Source organism: Hypanus sabinus, chromosome 17, assembly GCF_030144855.1.
Source record: "Hypanus sabinus isolate sHypSab1 chromosome 17, sHypSab1.hap1, whole genome shotgun sequence".
Classification (NCBI taxonomy): Eukaryota; Metazoa; Chordata; class Chondrichthyes; order Myliobatiformes; family Dasyatidae; genus Hypanus; species Hypanus sabinus.
This window is the reverse complement of record NC_082722.1, coordinates 82,993,576-83,020,962: the sequence shown is the minus strand read 5'-3', so window position 1 is coordinate 83,020,962 and position 27,387 is coordinate 82,993,576. Positions and strand designations below refer to the sequence as shown.

Genomic DNA, 27,387 nt, shown 5'->3' with positions numbered 1-27,387 from the left:
AATGTTTCTGTTTGTTTATTGGGTTGGTGAATATTGGGTACGAACTGATTAATTACATCCGGTTTAATGGATCTGAGGAACTGTTTGAAATGTCTACATGGGACAAACTTGCCATAACAGCAGCTCTTTGAGTAAATCCTTAACTCATGAAGGGTTGAAATCCAAGTGATATTAGGCCATGCCAGTTGCATAGTAGGCATTTTAGAGAAGTGGCCATTGCAACACTTCACAGGGACACTGATCACCGAACTGGGTTCAGTTCCTACTGCTATCTGTAAGGGGTTTGTACCTTCTCCCGGTGACTGTGTGGGATTCCTCACGGTGCTCCAGTTTCCTCCCACCGTCCAGATACATACGGCTTAGTTGTGTAACGCTGTGGTAACACTGGAAACATGGTGACATTTGTGGGCTGCCCCCAGCACATCCTCAGACTGTGGTCATTGACACAACATCACATTTCACTAAGTTTCATTGTACCTGTGACAAATAAAGCTAATCTCTCACCTTAAAATTTTTTTACCCTTGGCCTTGAGCCTTGTAGATGACAGAAGTTCTTTGCAAATCAGGGGATGAGTCACTGAACGACAGGACCCCAAGTGCCAGACTTGTTATGTTTGTATGCAGTGTTCATTTGAGTTTGTGGGTACTGATCCGGATACCCCAGGGGTTTGTGGGTACTGATCCGGATACCCCAGGGGTTTGTGGGTACTGATCTGGATATCCCAGGAGTTTGTGGGTACTGATCTGGATACCCCAGGGATTTGTGGGTACTGATCTGGATATCCCAGGAGTTTGTGGGTACTGATCTGGATACCCCAGGGATTTGTGGGTACTGATCTGGATATCCCAGGGGTTTGTGGGTACTGATTTGGATACCCCAGGGATTTGTGGGTACTGATCCAGATACCCCAGGAGCTTGTGGGTACTGATCCATATACCCCAAGGGCTTGTGGGTACTGACCTGGATACCCCAGAACTCCGAGGTAGTTATCTGGTTAGAATCTCTTTTGTTGAAGGTAGTAATTTCTTCGTGTGTGTGTGTGGCTTGAAGTTTTTATCATCTGAGGGTGTGTCAGTGTGCGTAGACCCCAGATTAGGACCCTCTGCTCTAAACCTTTCCATGTACCTGTCCAAACACTCTTTTGATTTCTTCTAATCTTCCCTTGTGAACCAGAGGTCCAGCAGGGGTTTACGACCAGCTCTGACTTGGCACCCCTTCCCTTTCAGCCCCTTCCCAGTACCCACAAACCCCTGGGGTATCCGGATCAGTACCCACAAACTCAAATGAAAACTGCATACGAACACAACAAAACAAGTCTGGCACTTGGGGTCCTGTCGTTCAGTGACTCATCCCCTGATGTGCAAAGACCTTCTGTCATCTACAAGGCTCAAGGCCAAGGGTAATCTGAGACCAGATTGCTGCTTATTTTTATTTAGAGATGTGGCACAGGAGCAGGCCCTTCTGGAGCACTGAGCCCGCTTAAAGCCATGTGGCCAATTAACCTACTAGCCCGTAGTCTTTGGAATGCGGGCGGAAACCAAAACGCGCACGGCCACGTGGAGAACGTACAAACTCCTTACAGACAGCACCATAAGCGTACTACACCACTGCTTATTTATCAAATTTTAAATTGAATTCAAATTTTACGAGGTTTTCTGTGTTTGTACTTACAGGGGCAGCGTTAGGATTTGAACGCCAGCCGCTGGCGCTGTGAAGCATGACGTAAATGAGTATGCTGTCGTGCTGTGCATTACAATGCAGATCTAATTTAATAATTTCATAGTTGCTTTATAATCCCCTCTATCAGAATCAGAATCAGGTTTGGTATCACTGGCACGTGTCAAGTAATTTGTCATTTTGCAACAGCAGTACATTGCAATACATAATAAAAAACTACATTAGAAGAGCTATGTATAAAAAAATTAAATAAGTACTGAAAAAAGAGCGCGAAGAAGTAGTGAGGTAGTGTACATGGGTTCATTGTCCATTCAGAAGCTGTTCCTGAAACATTGTGTGTGTCTTCGGGCTCCTGTACCTCCTTGATGGAAACAATGAGTGTCCTGAGTGATGGGGGTCCTTATGATGGATGCCAGGCTTTTGAACTGGCTGAGTTTACAGCTTTTTCCGATTCTGCGCCGTGGCCCCTCCATACCAGACTGTTTTTTCCTTGCTGAGTTCTTTTGGAGATTATTACAGCATCTGGGAGCTAATGGAAAATCACGAGCAGTAATGTGGATAGATTGGGAGGGTTGTGTGTGTGCATTGTGATGAGTTAAGGGACCGAATAAATAGTCTCTGTGCCTCGTCCAGGTCCCTGATTTAGACATGTGGATAGTGGTAACCTGGGCAATTGGTCCCTTTGGGATTAATTTCTATGCTCTTCTGGGCACGAAGCCTCGAGATCATAAACAGCCAGGATACCCAACCTTCTCTATACTAATGGGATATTTCCTCCGTCGCTGGCTCAGTCAGTGAACAGAGTTGAAGCATTTTAATTCCCACCCCTTTTTTTCAACTCTTTACTCTTCTCAATCTAGAAATGACTGGATCTCATTATCAGTGTAAAGTGCTGAGATTTTACAAAATGCCTCCTCTGCTGGGAGGAACAGTTATGTCATAGTTAGTGCAATGTTTTTCACTCACACCGCCGTCTGTAGGAGTCTATACGTTCACCGTCAGGCCACTATGTTGCAGTTGGATAAGTTGGGTGCCACAGTAACATTGTGGTTTGCGTGATGCTGTCACAGCTCATTGTACCAGAGTCCAATTCCTGCATAGTCTGTAGCAGTTTGCACGTGCTCCGGTTTCCTCCTGAAGACGGACTGGTGGTGCTGCTTGTTGGGCTGAAAGGGCCTGTTCCGCTGTATCTCTAAGTTAATAGAGTTGTGAGTGAGGCCACACTTGGGCTATTGTGAACAGTTTTGGTCGCCCTGTTATAGAAGGATATGGTTAAACTGGAAAGAGTGCAGAGAAGATTTACAAGGATGTTGTCAGGACTAGAAGTTCTGAGGTAAAGGGAGAGGTTGACCAGACTGGCTCTTTATTCCTTGGAATGTAGGAAAGTGACCTTATAAAATGTTTAAAGTTATGAGATGGTAACAGTCTTTTCCCCAGAGTAGGGGAGTCCAACGCTAGGGAGTATTGGATAGGTTTAGGGTGACAGGGGAAGGGTTTAATAGGGACCCAGAGGGTGGTGAGTGTATGGAACGAGTTGCCAGATGAACTGGTTGAGGTCAGTATCATTTAGGAAGCACTTGATAGGTACGTGGAGGGACGGCATTAGAGGATGTGGGCCAAACACAAGGAATTAGCACCGGCTGGAAGGTCACTGTGGTCAACATGGTCTGGTTGGGCTGCAGGGTCTGTGTCTGTCCGTGTATAATTCTGAGAGGTGTAGATAGCCTCCCGCCCCCAGCATGGAAGTGTCTGGTATATACAATGGAGCTCAGGTTTGCAGTGAAGGAAGGGAACTGCGTGTGCTTTACACTGGTAACAGAGTGGACGGCGCTGTGGGTGGAAGAGGAGAAAGCAGGTACAATAGTGACGTTTACAAGTCCTGCACAGACAGGGGGAAGGTATAGATGGTAGAATCAGAGCACATACAGGCCCTTTGGCCCATCTAGTCCATGCTAAACTTTTATTCTGCCTCATCCCATTGACCCACACCTGGACCGTAGTCTTGGGAGTTTAGCGGTTAGTGTGACTCTATTACGGCTCGGGACATTCCCGAGTTCAGAGTTAAATTCTGGCGCCACCTGGCGCATGGGTTTCCTCCAGATGCTCCGGTTTCCTTCCACGGTCCAAAGGCCTACTGGTTAGTAGGTTAATTGGTCATTGTAAATTGTCCTGTGATTAGGCTAGGGTTGTTGGGAGTTACTTGGGTAGTACTGTTCAAAGGAGAAAGGCTAAAGTTAAATACAAACAACTTGTCTTGTGATTAGGCTCGGGTTCAATCGATGGGTTGGCCATTGGGTAGGTAGGGCTTTGTTCCATGCTGTATGTCTAAATAAATAAATGAAATAATCCTGCTATCCATGTACCTATCCAATCCAAGCTTCTCTTAAATGTTGTAATCAGGTGCAGGATGACTTTAATTTGACCTGATGGGCCAAAGGGCCTGGACCTGTCCCTATGCTGTTCTTTTCTTCCTTCTACACAAGTGTCTTAGAACCAGGTGACTGCTCCAACAATTTGCTCAGTGAATTTCCCTACCTCGTGTTCCTGATTTACATTATTTATGGATTGGGACACAGTGCAGCTGTGCAGCCCTCGATTGAGCCCTAATGTAATCGCAGGACAGTTCACATTGACCAATGAGCCCGCCAACTGGCTGGAAACCAGAGCACCCGGAGGAAACCCACGGGGTCAAAGGAAGAACATATGAACTTTCTTACAGGTGATGTGAGAATTGAGCTCTAATAGAGTTGTGCAGACTGTGATGCTACATGGTATTTCCAGCATCCTCTACAGAGGTGACAGATGCAAATTCCTCTTCAACTCAGCTGCATCTGTCCCCCGACACACATTCCACTGCATCAGCATCTTCGTTAAGTTATTTTTAATAACCTTCTGGAACTCCTACCTGTTTTTACGTTTATGAGCTTGTGCTCTAATTCCTCTTTCCTAATTACCCTTTAGTCATTCTTTTATCTTAAATATTCTTCAGTTGAAGAAGATTGATTTAGTTTGTGCAGTGAAGTAGCCACACAGGAGTCTATTAAGGTGTTTAACAGATGCTGATTTAGTAAGCTCCTGTATTTGATGGGGGTGTCTTGGCCTCAGGACAGCCCCCTCCTGGCCATCCTGTGAAGGTGCATCTGTACTTTCGGATCTCAAACCTGGATGCAGGTCTGCAGCATGAGACCATTCGGCCCATTGAGCCTGCTCCTCCATTTAATCACGGCTGAATTATTGCCCCTCTCAACCCATTCTCCTGCCTTCTCCCTGTAACCTTTCACTCTGTTACTAACCAAGAGCCTATCAACAGGTTTAGTATTACTGACGTATGTCATGACATTTGTTGTTTTGTGGTAGCAGAGCAGTGAAGTACAATAAGATATATTTTTTAAAAAAGCACTACAAAAAGGGAACAAGATGGTGAGGGAGTGTCCAGACAGCGATGCGACCAGAAATTTGCTAGTCTTTGGCGACTTGCTAAGTCTCCTCCAACTCCTAATGAAGGCTGCTGTGCCGTCTCTGTAATTCACAATCAGGGTTATTATTACCGGCCTGTGACGTGAAATTTGTGAACTTAGCAGCAGCTGTTCAATGCAATGCATAATCCAGCAGAGAAAAAAAATAATAAATGAAATAAAACATAATAATAAACAAGTAAATCAATTATATATTGAATAGGTTTTTTAAAATGTGCAAAAACAGAAATACTGTATATTTTTTTAAAAAGTGAGGTAGTGTCCAAAGCTTCAATGTCCATTCAGGAATCGGATGGCAGAAGAGAAGAAGCTGTTCCTGAATCTCTGAGTTTGTGCCTTCAGGCTTCTGTATCTCCTACCTGATGGTAACATTGAGAAAAGGGAATGTCCTGGGTGCTGGGGGTCCTTAATAATGGACGCTGCCTTTCTGAGACACCGCTCCTCAAAGATGTCTGGGGTACTTTGTATGCTAGTGCCCAAGATGGAGCTGACTAGATTTACAACCTTCTGTAGTTTATTTCGGTCCTGTGCGGTAGCCCCTCCATACCAGACAGTGATGCAGCTTGTCAAAATGCTGTCCATGGTATAACTATAGAAGTTTTAGAGTGTATTTGTTGATATGCCAAATCTCTTCAAACTCCTAATAAAGTATAGCCACTGTCATGCCTTCTTTATGACTACATCAATATGTTGGGACCAGGTTAGATCCTCAGAGATCTTGACATCCAGGAACTTGAAGCTGCTCACTCTCTCCACTTCTGATCCCTCTAAGGACTGGTATGTGTTCCTTTGTCCTACCCTTCCTGAAGTCCACAATCAGCTCTTTCGTCTTAGTGATGTTGAGTACCAGGTTGTTGCTGTGGCATCATTGGCTTATCTCACTCCTGTATGCTGTCTCATCACCATTTGTAGATGGTGTTTGAGCTATGCCTAGCCACACAGTCATGGGTATCCAGAGAGTAGAGCAGTGGGCTAAGCACACACCCCTGAGGTGCGCCAGTGTTGATCGTCAAGCCACACAGACTGTGGTCTTCTGGTTAGAAAGTTGAGGATCCAATTGGAGAGGGAGGTACAGAGGCCCAGGTTCTGCAAATTCTCAATCAGGATTGTGGGAATGATGGTGTTAAATGATGAGCTATGGTCGATGAACAGCATCCTAACATAGCAGTTTTTGTGTGTTGTCTAGGTGGTCTAAAGCTGTGTGGAGAGCCATTGAGATTGCATCTGCTGTTGACTTGTTGTGGCGATAGGCAAATAGCAATGGGTCCTCAATACGTTGGTCCAGGAGAGGTTGTCAGAGATACTGACCCCTGAGGAGCCTGAAACTGCTCACCCCTTCCAGTGCCAGTCCCTCAGTGATGACTGGTCTGTGTTCCCTCGACTTCCCCTTCCTGAAATCCACGATCAGTTCCTTGGGCTCACTGCCGTTGAGTACAAAGTTTTTGCTGCAGCACCACACAACCAGTCGATCTGCCTCATTCCTGTAAGTCTCTCTGTCACCAGGTGGGAGGGATGTGAGCATTGGAGAGGGTGCAGAGGAGATTCACCAGGATTTGCTCAGGCTTGGACAGTTTAGAGGGGGTTGAGTGGGCAAATGATTGAAGTATAGATAAGGTAAACTGCTTGAAACTCCACCCCCCTCCATCCCGTACCAGATATAGATGTAACTACAGGACACCAATATTGAGTAAGGAACAAAGGACCTTTTAGACCGTAAGACACAGGAACAGAATTAGGCCATTTGACCCATTGAGTGCGCTCCATCATGGCTGATTTATTATCTCTCTCAACTCCATTCTCTTGCTTTCTTCATGTAACCTTTGACACCCTGACTAATCAAGAACCCATCACCCTCCATTTTAAATATTCTCAGTGACTTGGCCTGCACAGTGTTCTTGGAAATGATTTCCACAGAATACTGCCCTATGGCTAAAGAAATTCTCCTTTTTACTTGTTCTAAATGGATTCTGAGGCTGTGCCCTCTGGCCTAGACTCCCCCACTATAGGAAACATCCTCTCCACATCCACTCTATCTGTGCCCTCTGGTCCTAGACTCCCCCACTACAGGAAACATCCTCTCCACATCCACTCTATCTGTGCCCTCTGGTTCTAGACTCCCCTCCCATAGGAAACATCCTCTCCACATCCACTCTATCTGTGTCCTCTGGTCCTAGACTCCTCTCCCACAGGAAACATCCTCTCCACATCCACTCTATCTGTGCCCTCTGGTCCTAGACTCCCCTCCCATAGGAAACATCCTCTCCACATCCACTCTATCTGTGTCCTCTGTTCCTAGACTCCCCCACTACAGGAAACACCCTCTCCACATCCACTCTATCTGTGCCCTCTGGTCCTAAACTCGCCCACCATAGGAAACATCCTCTCCACATCCACTCTATCTGTGCCCTCTGGTCCTAGTCTCCCCCACCACAGGAAACATCCTCTCCACATCCACTCTATCTGTGCCCTCTGTTCCTAGACTCCCCCACTACAGGAAACATCCTCTCCACATCCACTCTGTCTGTGCCCTCTGGTCCTAGACTCCCCCACTATAGGAAACATCCTCTCCACATCCACTCTGTCTGTGCCCTCTGGTCCTAGACTCCCCCACTATAGGAAACATCCTCTCCACATCCACTCTATCTGTGCCCTCTGGTCCTAGACTTCCCCACTATAGGAGACATCCTCTCCACATCCACTCTATCTGTGCCCTCTGGTCCTAGACTCCCCCACTATAGGAAACATCCTCTCCACATCCACTCTATCTGTGCCCTCTGGTCCTAGACTCCCCCACTACAGGAAACATCCTCTCCACATCCACTCTATCTGTGCCCTCTGGTCCTAGACTCCCCCACCATAGGAAACATCCTCTCCACATCCACTCTATCTGTGTCCTCTGGTCCTAGACTCCCCTCCCATAGGAAACATCCTCTCCACATCCACTCTGTCTGTGCCCTCTGGTCCTAGACTCCCCCACTATAGGAAACATCCTCTCCACATCCACTCTATCTGTGCCCTCTGGTCCTAGACTTCCCCACTATAGGAAACATCCTCTCCACATCCACTCTATCTGTGCCCTCTGGTCCTAGACTCCCCCACTATAGGAAACATCCTCTCCACATCCACTCTATCTGTGCCCTCTGGTCCTAGACTCCCCCATTACAGGAAACATCCTCTCCACATCCACTCTATCTGTGCCCTCTGGTCCTAGACTCCCCCACTACAGGAAACATCCTCTCCACATCCACTCTATCTGTGCCCTCTGGTCCTAGACTTCCCCATGATAGGAGACATTCTATCCACATCCATGTTATCTAGCCTTTCGTTAGGTTTCAGTGAGATGCCCTTCATTCTTCTAAACTCAGGTGTATACAAACCCAGAGCCATTAAATGCTCCTTTCATTCCTGGAGTCATACACATGAACCACCTGTGGACCCTCTGCGATGCCAGATAAGGGGTCCCAATACTCCGTGTGGCCTGATAAGCCTCAGCATTACAAACTTGCTCTTGTATTCTACTCCTCTCGAAATGAATGCTAACATTCAGTTTACCTTCCTCACCGACATCTCAGCCTGTAGGAATCCTGCACCAGGACCCCCAAGTCCCTCTGCCCCTCCGATTTCAGAATTTTCTCTCCATTTAGAAAATAGACGACCCTTTTATTTCTGCCAAAGTGCACTTCCTGACAGTCAATTCCATCTGCCACTTCTTTGCCCATTCCTGTAATCTGTCTCCTTCAATGTGGCTGCAAAGCCATCAACTCCATTATCCAAATCATTGACTTGTAACGTGTAAAGAAGCGGTCCCTACACCGACCCCTGCAGAACACCACAAGTCACCAGCCACCAGCCGGAAAAGGCTCCCTGTTTGATCACCAGGAGAGTGGTAACGATCTGGAGTATGCTGCCTGAGGTAGTGATGGAACTGGAAAGTGGACTTAGTGTGGACTTGATGGACAAAATGGCCTGTCTCCACGAGGTATGACTGAAGGATGTGGCTTGTCTACCAGGATGGAGGGGGGGGTAAGGCTTTCTGAGGTTGGTTCATCATCCCCTGTGTTCAGGAAGTTTGAGGATTAAACTCGGGCATTTGCAATGTACCTGTGATGGAGCTGGCTGAGTTTACAACCTTCTGCAGTTCTTTCTGATCTTGCTGCTGCAGACCAGACAGTAATGCAATCTGTTAGAACGGTACATCAGTAGAGAAAGAGAGCACGTGATCAAATTTTAAACCGGAACGAATACAACAGAGGGAGAGAAGGAAGAATTGAAAAAGGAGAGGAGTGATTAAAGATGTGCAAAATTTAGCAAGTGTTTGACAGGCTAAGTGATGCCTCTGGCTGGGGGAAATAAAAGGGACAATGCCTCAAGATGCTGGCTCCCATCAGAGAGGTTCACATCATCCGGGAGATGTTACTGTGATCAGAGAGGGTTCCCGTCATCCGGGAGATGTTACTGTGATCAGAGAGGGTTCCCGTCATCCGGGAGATGTTACTGTGATCAGAGAGGTTCACATCATCCGGGAGATGTTACTGTGATCAGAGAGGTTCACATCATCCGGGAGATGTTACTGTGATCAGAGAGGGTTCCCGTCATCCGGGAGATGTTACTGTGATCAGAGAGGTTCACATCATCTGGGAGATGCTCTCTTGTTACTGTGATCATGGCAGAGGGACAGGAGCCTGAAGATTCAGTCAATGATGTAGAATCTGCTTGTTCCCTTCTACAGTCAGGTTTTCTGAACGGTCCATGAACACTATCTGATTCTTCCTATTATTTGCATTATATATTTTACATCAAACAAAGTTGTATTGACCTAACCTATTCCAAGATCAATCTAACCCTTCCCTGTGACGTATCCCTTCCTTTCTCTTCCACCCACGTGCTCTCTTTAAAATGTCCCTAATGTATCTGCCTCTGCCACCAGTGGTTATATTTGTAATTTATAGATTTTGATGTCTTTGCATGCCAGCTGCTGCAGAACAGTAGATTTCACGTCGTGTGTCACTGGTAATGAATGTGATGTGGAACTTGGGCAGTGGTCCGGAGAAGAGTTAGCCATCCGGGGGTGGGATGAGGGACCTTTGTGGTGGGTGTGAATCTCTGTACTGGGTGGGGGGTGGTTGGCTGCAGGCGACAGGGTACTGAGCAGTTTGCGGACCGGGATCAGTAGGTTTTCGTGGGAACTGAGGGGTAAGAGGGTGTGGAATTCAGGCAGGAGGTAATCAGGATTGTGTAATACAACAGAGCAGTCTAAATCAGAGAACATATAGAATGTAACAGTACACACCTTGTGGCCCACAATGCTGTGCTGTTAACTTGCTCTCAATCTCCTCCATGGCCTCTGTTTTTCTATCATTCATGTGATTATCTATGAGATCCTTAAATATCCCTATTGTATCTGGCTGTACCCCACTCCGGCAGCACGGCCAAGCACCCACCGTTCACTGCATTTAAAAAAACTATCTCTTACATTCCTCCAACCCCTACATTCTTCCTTCAAATCACCTTAAAATTATTCCCTCTCATTAGCCATTGCCGCCCTGGGAAAAAGTCTCTGGCTTCTGAGTCTGTCTCTGCCTCTTATCGTCTTGTACCCCTCTGTCACGTCACCTCTCATTGTCCTTTCCTCCAAAGAGAAATGCCACCGCTTGCTCAACCTTTCCTCATTAAACAGGCTCTCCAATCTAGATGTATCCTGGTAAATCTGCTCTGCACCCTCTAAAGCATCCACTTTCTTCCTCTAAAGAGAAGACCAGAAATGAACGGTGCTGCAAGTGTGGCACGGGTCAGTTCAAAGAGGTTGCATTTAGTGTCGTATTTATGGGTTCATGGACTATTCAGAAATCTGTAGACGTGAGGGGAAGAAGCTATTTCTGAATCGATGAGTGTAGGTCTTCAGACTCCTGAATCTCCTCCCTGATGGTAGCAATGAGAAGAGGACATGTCCCGGGTGAAGGCGCCCCTCGTTGATGGATGTCACCTTCTCAAGGCATCTCCTGAGGGTGGGGAGGGTTGTGTCTGTGATGGGGCTGGCAGAGTCTACAACCCTCTGCAGCTTCTTTACGACCCTGTACATTGGAGGTTCCGTAGCAGGCAATGAAGCAACCCGTCAGAATGGTTCACAGAGTCCTAGCTCACATACCGAACCTCCTCACCAGTAATCAAAGGGTCTGGGGACCCTTGATCTTGGCCTTTCAATATTTGATGTTTCATTGAGGCACCCCCCGCCCATTCTTTTAAATTCCAGTGAGCCCAGAGCCATCAAGTGCTCCTCGTATGTTAACTACAGTGGGGATGGCAGGGAGACTGTGAATGCTTCAGATTACTTGTATATTGGTTACAGTGAGGATTGGACGGATATTGCAGTACTCACTGTTTCTCCATTAACTACGGTGAGGATTGGACAAGGATGTAGTTCTCTCTGTTTCTCCATTAACTACGGTGACGATTGGACAAGGATGTAGTTCTCTCTGTTTCTCGTACGTTAACTACGGTGAGGATTGGACAAGGATGTAGTTCTCTCCGTTTCTCGTACGTTAACTACGGTGAGGATTGGACAAGGATGTAGTTCTCTCCGTTTCTCGTACGTTAACTATGGTGAGGATTGGACAAGGATGTAGTTCTCTCTGTTTCTCGTACGTTAACTACAGTGCGGATTGGACAAGGATGTAGTTCTCTCTGTTTCTCATACGTTAACTACGGTGAGGATTGGACAAGGATGTAGTTCTCTCTGTTTCTCCATTAACTACGGTGACGATTGGACAAGGATGTAGTTCTCTCTGTTTCTCGTACGTTAACTACGGTGAGGATTGGACAAGGATGTAGTTCTCTCCGTTTCTCCATTAACTACGGTGAGGATTGGACAAGGATGTAGTTCTCTCTGTTTCTCCATTAACTACGGTGACGATTGGACAAGGATGTAGTTCTCTCTGTTTCTCAATTAACTACGGTGAGGATTGGACAAGGATGTAGTTCTCACTGTTTCTCCATTAACTGCGGTGAGGATTGGACAAGGATGTAGTTCTCTCTGTTTCTCCATTAACTACGGTGACGATTGGACAAGGATGTAGTTCTCTCTGTTTCTCGTACGTTAACTACGGTGAGGATTGGACAAGGATGTAGTTCTCTCCGTTTCTCGTACGTTAACTACGGTGAGGATTGGACAAGGATGTAGTTCTCTCCGTTTCTCGTACGTTAACTATGGTGAGGATTGGACAAGGATGTAGTTCTCTCTGTTTCTCCATTAACTACGGTGAGGATTGGACAAGGATGTAGTTCTCTCTGTTTCTCGTACGTTAACTACAGTGCGGATTGGACAAGGATGTAGTTCTCTCTGTTTCTCATACGTTAACTACGGTGAGGATTGGACAAGGATGTAGTTCTCTCTGTTTCTCATACGTTAACTACGGTGAGGATTGGACAAGGATGTAGTTCTCTCTGTTTCTCCATTAACTACGGTGACGATTGGACAAGGATGTAGTTCTCTCTGTTTCTCGTACGTTAACTACGGTGAGGATTGGACAAGGATGTAGTTCTCTCTGTTTCTCAATTAACTACGGTGAGGATTGGACAAGGATGTAGTTCTCTCTGTTTCTCCATTAACTACGGTGACGATTGGACAAGGATGTAGTTCTCTCTGTTTCTCCATTAACTACGGTGAGGATTGGACAAGGATGTAGTTCTCACTGTTTCTCCATTAACTGCGGTGAGGATTGGACAAGGATGTAGTTCTCTCCGTTTCTCGTACGTTAACTACGGTGAGGATTGGACAAGGATGTAGTTCTCTCTGTTTCTCCATTAACTACGGTGACGATTGGACAAGGATGTAGTTCTCTCTGTTTCTCGTACGTTAACTATGGTGAGGATTGGACAAGGATGTAGTTCTCTCTGTTTCTCGTACGTTAACTACGGTGAGGATTGGACAAGGATGTAGTTCTCTCTGTTTCTCCATTAACTACGGTGAGGATTGGACAAGGATGTAGTTCTCTCTGTTTCTCAATTAACTACGGTGAGGATTGGACAAGGATGTAGTTCTCTCTGTTTCTCCATTAACTACGGTGAGGATTGGACAAGGATGTAGTTCTCTCTGTTTCTCAATTAACTACGGTGAGGATTGGACAAGGATGTAGTTCTCTCTGTTTCTCGTACGTTAACTACGGTGAGGATTGGACAAGGATGTAGTTCTCTCTGTTTCTCGTACGTTAACTACGGTGAGGATTGGACAAGGATGTAGTTCTCTCTGTTTCTCAATTAACTACAGTGAGGATTGGACAAGGATGTAGTTCTCTCTGTTTCTCAATTAACTACGGTGAGGATTGGACAAGGATGTAGTTCTCTCTGTTTCTCGTACGTTAACTACGGTGAGGATTGGACAAGGATGTAGTTCTCTCTGTTTCTCGTACGTTAACTACGGTGAGGATTGGACAAGGATGTAGTTCTCTCTGTTTCTCGTACGTTAACTACGGTGAGGATTGGACAAGGATGTAGTTCTCTCCGTTTCTCGTACGTTAACTACGGTGAGGATTGGACAAGGATGTAGTTCTCTCTGTTTCTCGTACGTTAACTACGGTGAGGATTGGACAAGGATGTAGTTCTCTCTGTTTCTCCATTAACTACGGTGAGGATTGGACAAGGATGTAGTTCTCTCTGTTTCTCAATTAACTACGGTGACGATTGGACAAGGATGTAGTTCTCTCTGTTTCTCGTACGTTAACTACGGTGAGGATTGGACAAGGATGTAGTTCTCTCTGTTTCTCAATTAACTACGGTGAGGATTGGACAAGGATGTAGTTCTCTCTGTTTCTCAATTAACTACGGTGAGGATTGGACAAGGATGTAGTTCTCTCTGTTTCTCGTACGTTAACTACGGTGAGGATTGGACAAGGATGTAGTTCTCTCTGTTTCTCGTACGTTAACTACGGTGAGGATTGGACAAGGATGTAGTTCTCTCCGTTTCTCGTACGTTAACTACGGTGAGGATTGGACAAGGATGTAGTTCTCTCTGTTTCTCCATTAACTACGGTGAGGATTGGACAAGGATGTAGTTCTCTCTGTTTCTCAATTAACTACGGTGACGATTGGACAAGGATGTAGTTCTCTCTGTTTCTCGTACGTTAACTACGGTGAGGATTGGACAAGGATGTAGTTCTCTCTGTTTCTCGTACGTTAACTACGGTGAGGATTGGACAAGGATGTAGTTCTCTCCGTTTCTCGTACGTTAACTACAGTGAGGATTGGACAAGGATGTAGTTCTCTCTGTTTCTCAATTAACTACGGTGAGGATTGGACAAGGATGTAGTTCTCTCTGTTTCTCCATTAACTACGGTGAGGATTGGACAAGGATGTAGTTCTCTCTGTTTCTCAATTAACTACGGTGAGGATTGGACAAGGATGTAGTTCTCTCTGTTTCTCAATTAACTACGGTGAGGATTGGACAAGGATGTAGTTCTCTCTGTTTCTCGTACGTTAACTACGGTGAGGATTGGACAAGGATGTAGTTCTCTCTGTTTCTCGTACGTTAACTACGGTGAGGATTGGACAAGGATGTAGTTCTCTCTGTTTCTCGTACGTTAACTACGGTGAGGATTGGACAAGGATGTAGTTCTCTCCGTTTCTCGTACGTTAACTACGGTGAGGATTGGACAAGGATGTAGTTCTCTCTGTTTCTCGTACGTTAACTACGGTGAGGATTGGACAAGGATGTAGTTCTCTCTGTTTCTCCATTAACTACGGTGAGGATTGGACAAGGATGTAGTTCTCTCTGTTTCTCAATTAACTACGGTGACGATTGGACAAGGATGTAGTTCTCTCTGTTTCTCCATTAACTACGGTGAGGATTGGACAAGGATGTAGTTCTCTCTGTTTCTCGTACGTTAACTACGGTGAGGATTGGACAAGGATGTAGTTCTCTCTGTTTCTCCATTAACTACGGTGAGGATTGGACAAGGATGTAGTTCTCTCTGTTTCTCGTACGTTAACTACGGTGAGGATTGGACAAGGATGTAGTTCTCTCTGTTTCTCAATTAACTACGGTGAGGATTGGACAAGGATGTAGTTCTCTCTGTTTCTCAATTAACTACGGTGAGGATTGGACAAGGATGTAGTTCTCTCTGTTTCTCGTACGTTAACTACGGTGAGGATTGGACAAGGATGTAGTTCTCTCTGTTTCTCAATTAACTACGGTGAGGATTGTACAAGGATGTAGTTCTCTCCGTTTCTCGTACGTTAACTACGGTGAGGATTGGACAAGGATGTAGTTCTCTCCGTTTCTCGTACGTTAACTACGGTGAGGATTGGACAAGGATGTAGTTCTCTCCGTTTCTCGTACGTTAACTACGGTGAGGATTGTACAAGGATGTAGTTCTCTCCGTTTCTCGTACATTAACTACGGTGAGGATTGTACAAGGATGTAGTTCTCTCCGTTTCTCGTACGTTAACTACGGTGAGGATTGGACAAGGATGTAGTTCTCTCCGTTTCTCGTACGTTAACTACGGTGAGGATTGGACAAGGATGTAGTTCTCTCCGTTTCTCGTACGTTAACTACGGTGAGGATTGGACAAGGATGTAGTTCTCTCTGTTTCTCGTACATTAACTACGGTGAGGATTGTACAAGGATGTAGTTCTCTCTGTTTCTCGTACGTTAACTACGGTGAGGATTGGGCAAGGATGTAGTTCTCTCTGTTTCTCGTACGTTAACTACGGTGAGGATTGGACAAGGATGTAGTTCTCTCTGTTTCTCCATTAACTACGGTGAGGATTGGACAAGGATGTAGTTCTCTCCGTTTCTCGTACGTTAACTACGGTGAGGATTGGACAAGGATGTAGTTCTCTCCGTTTCTCGTACGTTAACTACGGTGAGGATTGGACAAGGATGTAGTTCTCTCCGTTTCTCGTACGTTAACTACGGTGAGGATTGTACAAGGATGTAGTTCTCTCTATTTCTCGTACGTTAACTACGATGAGGATTGTACAAGGATGTAGTTCTCTCTGTTTCTCGTACATTAACTACGGTGAGGATTGGGCAAGGATGTAGTTCTCTCTGTTTCTCGTACGTTAACTACGGTGAGGATTGGACAAGGATGTAGTTCTCTCTGTTTCTCCATTAACTACGGTGAGGATTGGACAAGGATGTAGTTCTCTCTGTTTCTCGTACGTTAACTACGGTGAGGATTGGACAAGGATGTAGTTCTCTCTGTTTCTCGTACGTTAACTACGGTGAGGATTGGACAAGGATGTAGTTCTCTCTATTTCTCGTACGTTAACTACGGTGAGGATTGGACGGACGTTGTAGTGCTCACGATCTTTCTTGTTTCTGCAGCCTGTTCCAGCACTACTGTTACAATCGAGGAGGAATGCGCCACACCTCGTACACCTGCATCTGTGGCAGGTAAGCGTTGGTCTCTGTGGGAGGGGCCGGGCTGTGTTGGGGGGTGTGCAGGTGGTGGAGTGATTGGGGATGAATCCTTTAAGGCTGACTCACAGGTTGAGATGGTGAGGAAGGCAAATGCAGTGAAAGTTCTGGGTCTGTACTCATTGGAGTTTAGAAAAATGGGGGTGAGGTCTGGGGGTATGTGGTATCTCATTGAAGCCTACTGAATATTGCAAGGCCTAGATAGAGTGAATATGGAGAGAATGCTCCCTATAGCAGGAGAATCTAGGACCAGAGGGCACTGCCTCCGTATAGGGGGCCCGTTATTTAGAACAGAGGTCACTGAATCGTGGCTGCAGGATGGTTGGAGTTGGGAGCTAAAACCCAAGGTTACGTGTTCTATCGGAGGGATAGGAAGGTAGGCAGTGGGGGTGGTGTGGTTCTGGTGGTAAAGAATGGCATCAAATCAGTAGAAAGATTTGACGTAGGATCAGAAGATGTTGAAACCTTGTCGGTTGGGTTAAGAATCTTCAAGTGTAAAAGGACCTTGTTGGCAGTTATATACAGGTCTCCCAACAATAGCCGGGAGGTGGACCACAGATTACAACAGGAAATAGAAAAGGTGTGTTGAAAGGGCAATGTTATGATAGTCTTGGGAGATTTCAAAGTTGGAAATGGATCTCGAGAGGAGTTTGTTGAATGCCTATCAGATGGCCTTTTCGAGCAGTTTGTCATTGAGCCTACTAGGGGATCAACTATACTGGATTGGGTGTTACGTAATGAACTGGAGGTGATTAGGGAGCTTAAGGTAAAAGAACCCTTGGGAGGCTGTGATTACAATATGATTGAGTTCAGCTTGAAATCTGATAAGGGAGAAAGTGAAGTCTGATGTAACAGTATTTCAGTGGAGTGAGGGAAATTACAGTGGTATGAGAGAGGAGTTGGCCAAAGTAAAATTGGAAGGAGCTGCTGGCAGGGATGACGGCAGAGCAGCTGGGATAAGTGAGGAAGGTGTGCCACGCCTCGTACACCTGCATCTGTGGCAGATGAGCATCAGTCTCTGTGGGAGGGGCCGGGCCGTGGTGTATTCCAAAAATGAAGGAATACTCAAATGGCAAAATAGTCCAACCATGGCTGACAGGAATTCAAAGCAAAAGAGAGGGCATACAATAAAGCAAAATTAGTGGGAAGACAGAGGATTGGGAAGCTTTCAAAAACCTACAGACAGCAATGAAAAGAATCATTAGGAGGGAAAAGATGAAATATGAAAGCAAGCTAGCAAACAATATCAAAGTGGATAGTAAAAGCTTTTTCGTGTATTTACTATTAAAAATAAGAGAGATAAAAGTGGATATAGGACCACTAGAAAATCAGGCTGTAGAAATAATAACAGGGGCCAAGGAGATGGCAGATGAAGTAAGTAAGTATTTTGCATTGGTCTTCACTAGCAGTGTGTCAGAAGAGCACGAGAGAAGACAAGGGAGAACAGTCACTATTACGAGGGAGAAGGTGCTCAAAAAGCTGAAAGACCTGAGGGAACATGAACCATCCAGACCAGATGAACCGCACCTAAGGATTCTGAAAGAGGCACGATAGAGATTGTGGAGACGTTAGTAATGATCTTTCAGAAACCATTGGGCTCTGGTATGGTTCCAGAGGACTGGAGAATTGTAAATATCACTCCACTCTCTAAGAAAGGAGGAAGGCAGCAGAAAGGAAATTATAGACCTCTTAGCTTGACCTCAGTGGTTGGGAAGATGTTGGAGTCTATTGTTAAAGATGAGATTCTAGAGTACTTGGTGACACAGGACAGGATAGGACAAAGTCAGTATGGTTTCCTTAAGGGAAAAACTTGCCTGACGAACCCATTGGAATCTTTGAGGAGATTACAAGTAGAATAGATAAAGGGGATGCAGTGGATGTTGTATATTTGGACTTTCAGAAGGCCTTTGGCAAGGTGCCACACATGAGGCCAGGTTTAGAGCCCATGGTATTACAGGAAAGTTATTGGCATGGTTAGAGTATTGGCTGATTGGTAGGAGGTAGCGAGTGAGAACTGCCGGTGACTTGCTCTTTAGCAGGGGTTGGTGTTGGGACAGCTTTTTAAGCTGTATATTTGTGATTTAGATGGCTTTGTTGCCAAGTTTGCAGAGGATATGAAGATTGGTAGAGAGACAGGTAGTGTTGAGGAAACAGGTAGGCTGCAAAAGGACTTGGATTAGGAAAATGGACAAGAGAATGCTAAATGAAATACAATGTTGGAAAATGCATCGTCATGCACTTTGGTAGTAGAAATAATTGTGCAGACGATTTTCTAAATGGGGAAAAATCCAAAAATCTGAGAAGCAAAGGGACTTGGGAGGCCTTGTGCAGAACATCCTAAAGGTTAACTTGCAGGTTGAGTCAGTAATGAGGAAGGCAAATGCCATGTTAGCATTCATTTCAAGAGGTCTAGAATACAAGAGCAGGGATGTGATGCTGAGACTTTATAAGATACTGGTGAGGCCTCACCTTGAGTATTGTGAACAGTTTTGGGCTCCTCATCTAAGAAAAGTTGTGCTGGCATTGGAGAGGGTCCAGAGGTTCACAAGGATGATTCCAGGAATGAAAGGGTTATCAGATGAGGAACGTTTGATGGCTCTGGGTCTGTACTCGCTGGAATTGAGAAGGATGAGGGGGAGTCTCATTGAAACCTTGGGAATGTTGAGAGGCCTAGACAGAGAAAATGTGGAGAGGATATTTCCATGGTGGGAGAGTCTAGAACAAGAGGGCATAGCCTCAGGATAGAGGGATGCCCATTTAAAACAGAGCTGTGGAGAAATTTCTTCAGCCAGAGGGTGGTGAACCTGTGTAATTATTACCGCAGGCAGCTGTGGAGCCCAGGTTGCTGGTGTAATTAAGGCAGAGCTTGATAGGTTCCTGTTCAGACACGGCATCAAAGGTTACGGGGAGAAAGCCAGGGAGTGAGACTGAAGAGGGGTAAAAAAAAAGAATCAGCCATGATTGAATGGTGGATCAGACTCGATGGGCCAAATGGCCTAATTCTGCTCGTAGGTCTTACGGTCTTATGGAGATGAGGAGGATTTTCTTTAGCCAGAGGGTGGTGAATCTGTGGAATTCATTGCCACAGACAGCTGTGGAGGCCAAATCACCTGATCTTTCTCCCTCTTGTGTGTAGGATTTTGCCATAAGACTGGAGCAGAGTGAGGCCATTTGGCCCATTGAGTCTGCCCCACCATTCAATCACAACTGATTTATTATCCCTCTCAGCCCATTCTCCTGCCTCCTCCCCGTAACCTTTGACGCCCTGAATCAGGATGATCAAGAACCTATCAACTTCGGCTTCAAATACACCCAATCACCCAGTCTCCATAGCTGTCTGTGGCATTGAATTCCACAAATCTGCCGCCCTCTGGCTAAAGAGTTTCCTCCTTGTCTTGCTCTGTAGTTCAGTAGCTCCACCCTACGCCACAGCTCGGGATAATCGGAGCTGATGTGAACCAAACCCTCTGTACTGAGGGTTACCACTGACCACATTATCCTCTTGTGTTTTTTCTGGCAGTGGACTGAACTCGTCTGTCCTGCACTACGGCCACGCAGGCGCTCCTAATGACAAGACCATCCAGGACGGGGACATGTGGTAAGAGCAAACACTTCATTCATTTATCAGAGAGAGAGCGCGGAACTGAGCCGTACTGCTCAACTCCCAACCCTAATCAGAAGATTTACACCACCAGGTCTCTGAGCAGCACGATGAGACTCCTTTCCCCCTCTCCTGGTGCCTGGACCCCGAGACTTCCCCCCGTCAGTTCCGAAAACCCCACCTCCCTCCCAGCAGCCTGCTCACTCACCATTGTGTCCCTTCATAGGTTTTCTGCCCTTCTCCCCCTCCCTTCTCCCCCTCCCTTCTCCCCCTCCCTTCTCCCCCTCCCTTCTCCCCCTCCCTTCTCCCCCTCCCTTCTCCCCCTCCCTTCTCCCCCTCCCTTCTCCCCCTCCCTTCTCCCCCTCCCTTCTCCCCCTCCCTTCTCCCCCTCCCTTCTCCCCCTCCCTTCTCCCCCTCCCCTTCCCCCCTCCCCTTCCCCCTCCCCCCATCAGTTCCGAAAACCCCACCTCCCTCCCAGCAGCCTGCTCACTCACCATTGTGTCCCTTCATAGGTTTTCTGCCCTTCTCCCCTCCCTTCTCCCCCTCCCTTCTCCCCTCCCTTCTCCCCTCCCTTCTCCCCTCCCTTCTCCCCTCCCTTCTCCCCTCCCTTCTCCCCTCCCTTCTCCCCTCCCTTCTCCCCTCCCTTCTCCCCTCCCTTCTCCCCTCCCTTCCCCCCTCCCTTCCCCCCTCCCTTCCCCCCTCCCTTCCCCCCTCCCTTCCCCCCTCCCTTCCCCCCTCCCTTCCCCCCTCCCTTCCCCCTCCCTTCCCCCCTCCCTTCCCCCCTCCCTTCCCCCCTCCCCCCCCCTTCTCCCCCCCCCCTTCTCCCCCCCCTTCTCCCCCCCCCTTCTCCCCCCCCCTTCTCCCCCTCCCTTCTCCCCCTCCCTTCTCCCCCTCCCTTCTCCCCTCCCCTTCCCCCTCCCCCCATCAGTTCCGAAAACCCCACCTCCCTCCCAGCAGCCTGCTCACTCACCATTGTGTCCCTTCATAGGTTTTCTGCCCTTCTCCCCCTCCCTTCTCCCCTCCCTTCTCCCTCCCTTCTCCCCTCCCTTCTCCCCTCCCTTCCCCCCTCCCTTCCCCCCTCCCTTCCCCCCTCCCTTCCCCCCTCCCTTCCCCCCTCCCTTCCCCCCTCCCTTCCCCCCTCCCTTCCCCCCTCCCTTCCCCCCTCCCTTCCCCCCTCCCTTCCCCCTCCCCTTCCCCCTCCCCTTCCCCCCCTTCCCCCCTCCCCTTCCCCCTCCCCTTCCCCCTCCCCTTCCCCCCCTTCCCCCCTCCCCTCCCCCCTCCCCTCCCCCCTCCCCTCCCCCCTCCCCTCCCCCCTCCCCTCCCCCCTCCCCTCCCCCCTCCCCTCCCCCCTCCCCTCCCCCTCCCCTTCCCCCCTCCCCTTCCCCCCTCCCCTTCCCCCTCCCCTTCCCCCTCCCCTTCCCCCTCCCCTTCCCCCTCCCCCCATCAGTTCCAAAAACCCCACCTCCCTCCCAGCAGCCTGCTCACTCACCATTGTTCCCTTCATAGGTTTTCTGCCCTGCAGCCCCTCCCTTCTCCCCTTCCCCCCCTCCCCTTCCCCCCTCCCCTTCCCCCCTCCCTCCTCCCCTTTCCCCCACCATTGTCTGATCTAACCCGTCCCTTCGGGGGTTCACTGGCCTCCAGCCTCTCCTCCGCAGCTGGTGTGTCAGTGTCACTGTTCTCAGAGCTATCTTTGTGGCTCCTTAACTGTCATAGATTGGGGGGGGGGGGTGGGGTGCTAATGGAGGACAAGTTCCCACTATCTATTAAATGCTCCCAATGGCGCACAACTCAGATAGCCTCTGGCAGCCAGCTTCAGCACCTGGCCTTCACGTGTGGTTTAGCAACTAAGCCCAGTGGAACTGTTTCTACTGACAGGAGAAGGGGCAAAGGTGGGTCGCTGGCACCTTAAATCCAGTCGCTTCGGGCAGATGGGGGTCATGAGCCGTGGTTGACAACTCATCTGGTAGAAGGAAAACTCTGATCTCAAACCCACTCGTGGGGAAGGCTTCAGGAGTAAACCCGGAGTTGCAGTCCCTAAGGCAGTTGAGTTAAGTTCGACACAGACTAGCAACTCCTGTGACACCGCTGGTACCAAACTGTACTGGTTTGGAGAACAGCACATGGAGCGGGCAGTCTGCTGCACAGGCAATAGCTTGCTCTCCATATTGTACTGCCCTGGCTCATGTACAGCTAAGACACACGTACATGCTCAACCCCGACTAATGGAGGACCTCCTCACTCATCCATTGAGTCATTGTCTCATGACTCAGCCCCTCTTGTCCCAGTGCCTGATAATTGTGTCTTAGCCTGGCCTCCACATTGACTCCTCTTGTCCCAAATGCCCAATGTTCAGCCTCAGCATGACTCCACATCAGCCCCTCTTGTCCCAGTGCCCGATATTGTGCCTCAGCCTGGCCTCACATCAACCCCTCTGGTCCCGGTCCCTGATATCGTGCCTCAGCCCGGCCTCACATCAACCCCTCTGGTCCCGGTCCCTGATATCGTGCCTCCGTTCCTGCCACATCCTCGCCCATGCAGCCCTTTTCTGGTATCAGCTGTTTGGACATCTCCAAAGTTAATCCTTTGTGATTATGTGAATATGGTGGCCTGGGCCCAGAGACCCAGAACTCCCTCATCAAACTGCCAACCCCTCACTCCCTACCCACCCCTCCCTGTCTAAGACCGATACTGGCACCAGTCTACACACCATCGAGGACAGCTATATAGAAAGGAGCTGGAAAAGGGCCAGTAACATCATGAAGGGTCTCACCCCCCCCCCCCCCCGCTTATGGACTGTTTGTCCCTCTCCCATTGGGGAGGAGGCTGCATAGCCCACACTAAGATGGCCAGACTCAAAAACAGTTATTTTCCCCAAATAGTAAGGCTGATCAACACCTCCACCCAGTAACCCACCACCACTACTTTATCATCATCTGTCAGTCACTTTGTGAACAGACACTCCTGTGCCGAGTGTCACTTTATGGACATACAATCAGTCTGTGTATATAAGCTATCTGATGTATTTATATTTATTGTGTTCTTATTACTCGTTTCTGTGTTACATCTGAGCCGGAGTAACTATTATTTTATTCTCCTTTATACTTGCATACTGGAAATAACATTAAACAATCTTTAACTGTAAAGCTTCTAGTCACTAGTACTGATGTGAAGTTTGCCCAAAGGGCTATTTTCCTGAAGACAGATAAGAGTGTCGATATAAGGTACACTAAAGGACTTCAGCCCGTGTTACTGTACATTGTGCTGGCAATGTGCCGCCACCAGGTGGCAGTGGTGATCTGCAGGAGGGGCAGTGGTTGGGCCCTAAGGCAGGTCCTAACCTGACTGCCCACCAACACTGTTGTCAATAAATGCACCGTTGGGTCCCCTCGTCCCTTAGCTGTGAGGACCATGTAAATCAGAGGCAGAGAACTTAGTTGAATTTGATTTTTCATCTATACTGCTATCACATTTGGATAGCAGTAGAAGGATCAGTCCGAGTCAGCATGGATTTATGAAGGGAAAATCATGCTTGACTAATCTTCTGGAGCTTTTTGAGGATGTAACTATGAAAATGGACAAGGGAGAGCCAGTGGATGTAGTGTACCTGGACTTCCAGAAAGCTTTTGATAAAGTCCCACATAGGAGATTAGTGGGCAAAATTAGGGCACATGGTATTGGGGGCAGAGTACTGACATGGATTGAAAATTGGTTGGCTGACAGGAAACAAAGAGTAGTGATTAACGGGTCCCTTTTGGAATGGCAGGCTGTGACCAGTGGGGTACCGCAAGGTTCGGAGCTGGGACCGCAGCTGTTTACAATATACATTAATGATTTAGATGAAGGGGTTAAAAGCAACATTAGCAAATTTGCTGATGACACAAAGCTGGGTGGCAGTGTGAAATGTCAGGAGGATGTTATGAGAATGCAGGGTGACTTGGACAGGTTGGGTGAGTGGGCAAATGTATGGCAGATGTAGTTTAATGTGGATTAATGTGAGGTTATCCACTGGTGGCAAGAACAGGAAGGCAGATTACTATCTAAATGGAGTCAAGTTAGGAAAAGGGGAAGTACAACGAGATCTAAGTGTTCTTGCACATCAGTCAATGAAAGCAAGCATACAGGTACAGCAGGCAGTGAAGAAAGCTAATGGCATGCTGGCCTTTATAACAAGAGGAATTGAGTATAGGAGTAAAGAGGTCCTTCTACAGCTCGACAGGGCCCTGGTGAGACCCCACCTGGAGTATTGTGTGCAGTTTTGGTCTCCAAATTTGAGGAAGGACATTCTTGCTATTGAGGGAGTGCAGTGTAGGTTCACAAGGTTAATTCCCGGAATGGCGGGACTGTCATATGTTGAAAGATTGGAGCGACTGGGCTTGTATACACTGGAATTTAGAAGGATGAGGGGGGATCTGATTGAAACATATAAGATTACTAAGGGATTGGACACACTGGAGGCAGGAAGCATGTTCCCGCTGATGGGTGAGTCCAGAACTAGAGGCCACAGTTTAAGAATAAGGTGTAGGCCATTTAGAACAGAGATGCGGAAAAACTCTTTCACCCAGAGAGTGGTGGATATGTGGAATGCTCTGCCCCAGAAGGCAGTGGAGGCCAAGTCTCTGGATGCATTTAAGAGAAAGTTAGATAGAGCTCTTATAGATAGCGAGGTCAAGGGATATGGGGAGAGGGCAAGAATGGGGTACTGATTGTGTATGATCAGTCATGATCACAGTGAATGGCAGTGCTGGCTAGAAGGGCTGAATGGCCTACTGCTGCACCTACTGTCTATTTACTTATGATAATTTAAAGCTTTTATTATTCTGTATTATAGTCTACTGCTTCAGACAGACGGGGCTCATAACATGGTTGGCCGCTGACCTAGGGGAAGGAAAACTCTGATTTCAAACCTCTGCTGCCTTGTCGCTATGGGGGGGGGGGAATCCCGATCTGGAATCCCTACGTTGAGTTCAGTGCTGACTGGCAGCTCCTGCGATGCCGCTGGTGTCAAACTGTCTGGGTCCCTGCCGTTCCTTTGGGTGTGTCAGCTGTGTGGAGATGGGAGCCTGCTACGTGGGTAACAGCTTGCTCTCCGTATCGTACTGCCCAGGGTTGTGTATCACGTAAACAGCTCGGACACAATGTCCTGTCACCGCAAAACTACACATTTCATGACATATGCCAGTGATATTAAACCAGATTCTGGAAGTGATGGCACCCCCCACCCCGCTGGGCTCCCGGGCCTCCTGCCTGTGACCACTGGACTCGGGCACAGCCGGTGAGGTGAATACTGTGGAGAGACCACAATGGCAGCAGGTCAGCTGCACGGAGTGCTTTTGGGGCCCCACCTTGTGATGGCCTTGTACCAGGAGACGCTGCCAGGATCTGAGGGTCAGACACTTCCCCTTGCAGTCAGTCAGGGGCCTGTATGTTCGCCCTGTGACTGAGTGGGTTTTCTCTGGGTCTCACTCAGTTCCCTACGAGTTAGGGTTACTAAGATGTGGGCACTGGAAGTGTACTGGTACTTGGGGCTGTCCCCAAATCGACCCCGGGTGCACACAACGCATTTCACAATATGTTTTTAGACATGGCCCTCTGATTGGGTTGACCATGGATGTTGTGTCCTAGCTGTGGAATTCGATACACAACCCCGGACAGTACGATATGGAGGGCAAGCTGTTGCCCATGCACAGGCTCCCCCTCTCCACAACATGACGATACGGTTTGGCACCAGCGGCTTCACAGGAGTTGCGAGGCAGTGTTGAACTCAACAAGGGACTGCCTTGGGTCCACTCCTGAAGCATAGTAAAACAATAAATATATACAAACGATTAGCATATCGGACGTACATGTGGCAAACAGAGCCGGGCTTTATCATGGGGAGGGGACGGATACTGGAGCTGTGGTTACTTACTGACCAGCAGCATTCCAGAGGCTGGGATCGGCAGCAGGAATCTGGGAGGGAATACCTTGCATTCGCAGCCTGCTCCGATAACCGGAAGTGGTGTGAGAGCAGGACAGTTAGAGGCGTTCTCTCTGAACCATTCGGCAGGGGTTCCAAGAACATTCATCAAGTTAAATTCTTAGACACTTACGGAGATCTGTTAACAAGCAGCCATCAGCAAAGCAGTTAAACAGAGTTTAAATGCTGGGGTAACAGAAATGGCAGGAGACCTCGCTCAGCTGGGCAGCATCTATGGAGAGAGAAACTCCTCAATGTTTCAGGATTAGAGACCCTTTCTTAGAAATTTATTTAACAAGAGGTACAGTGCAGAATAGGCCCTTCTGCCCATCTAGCTATGCTGCCCAGCAACCTGTGATTTATCCCCAGCGTAATCACAGGATAATTTACAATGACCAATTAAACTGCTAACCAGAACGTCTTTGGACTTTGGGAGGAAACCCCACACACACACAGGAAGAACATACAAACCTGCTTACAGAGGACGCCAGAGCCGAGTTCTGAATTGAGATGCCCTGGGCACAGCTACGCTGTGGTGAAAGGGGATGGAGTGGTGTTAGTTTTCAGAACAGGGAGCAGAGAGACAGAAGCAGGGTCGGGAAGGGAGCAGGTTTATACAAAGGGGGTGAGAAAGATTCATTAGTGCAAGAACGGGAGACAGTGTCTCCAGTGTAAACACCAGAAATTCTGCATATGTTGGGGGAAGAACAGCAGAATTTCCTGGTTGTTACTGTATCCGCTACGGTGGTGAGGTCTGACGTAGATTGGGGGACTGCTTTGTCGAACATTTCCACTCCATCTGCAGAAAGCAGGATTTCCCGGTGGCCAAACATTTTAATTCCTGTCCTCATTCCCATTCCGACATGTCTAGTATGGGCTCCTCTACTGCCACTCCCAGAATGGAGGATCAACACCCCACATTCAGTCCAGGCAGCCTCAACCTGATGCTGTGAACGTCCATTTCACCAGCTTCCAGTAATTTTTACCCTCTCTCTTCCCTCCTCTTCATTTCCCCACTCTGGCCCCTTACCCCTTCTCCTCACCTGCCAGTGCTCCTATCTATCAGATTCCTTCTGCTCCATCCCCCCCCCACCCACAGTTTCACCAATCTCCTCTGGCTTGTCCTCCTTCCCTTGCCCTCCTCCCACCAGAGGGAAGCCCCCTCTGGCTTCTTTCCTCTCCATTCCCACTCTTTGCCACTGCTTTATCCATGCTAGAATCTTTCCTGTAGTACCATAAGGCTTGTTAAACAATCTCAGGTG

General features: G+C 47.8%; 1 protein-coding gene across 1 annotated transcript in view; it reads left to right on the top strand.

Annotated features, from left to right (window-relative positions):
- The window catches only part of pepd (peptidase D), a 181,015-nt gene that overhangs the window by 94,785 nt on the left and 58,843 nt on the right, over positions 1–27,387 (top strand). Inside the window, exons 10-11 of the mRNA XM_059993348.1 lie at positions 16,476–16,544; positions 20,089–20,166. Of these exons, the coding sequence (XP_059849331.1) occupies positions 16,476–16,544; positions 20,089–20,166 (147 nt within the window). The remainder of the gene's footprint in view (positions 1–16,475; positions 16,545–20,088; positions 20,167–27,387) is intronic.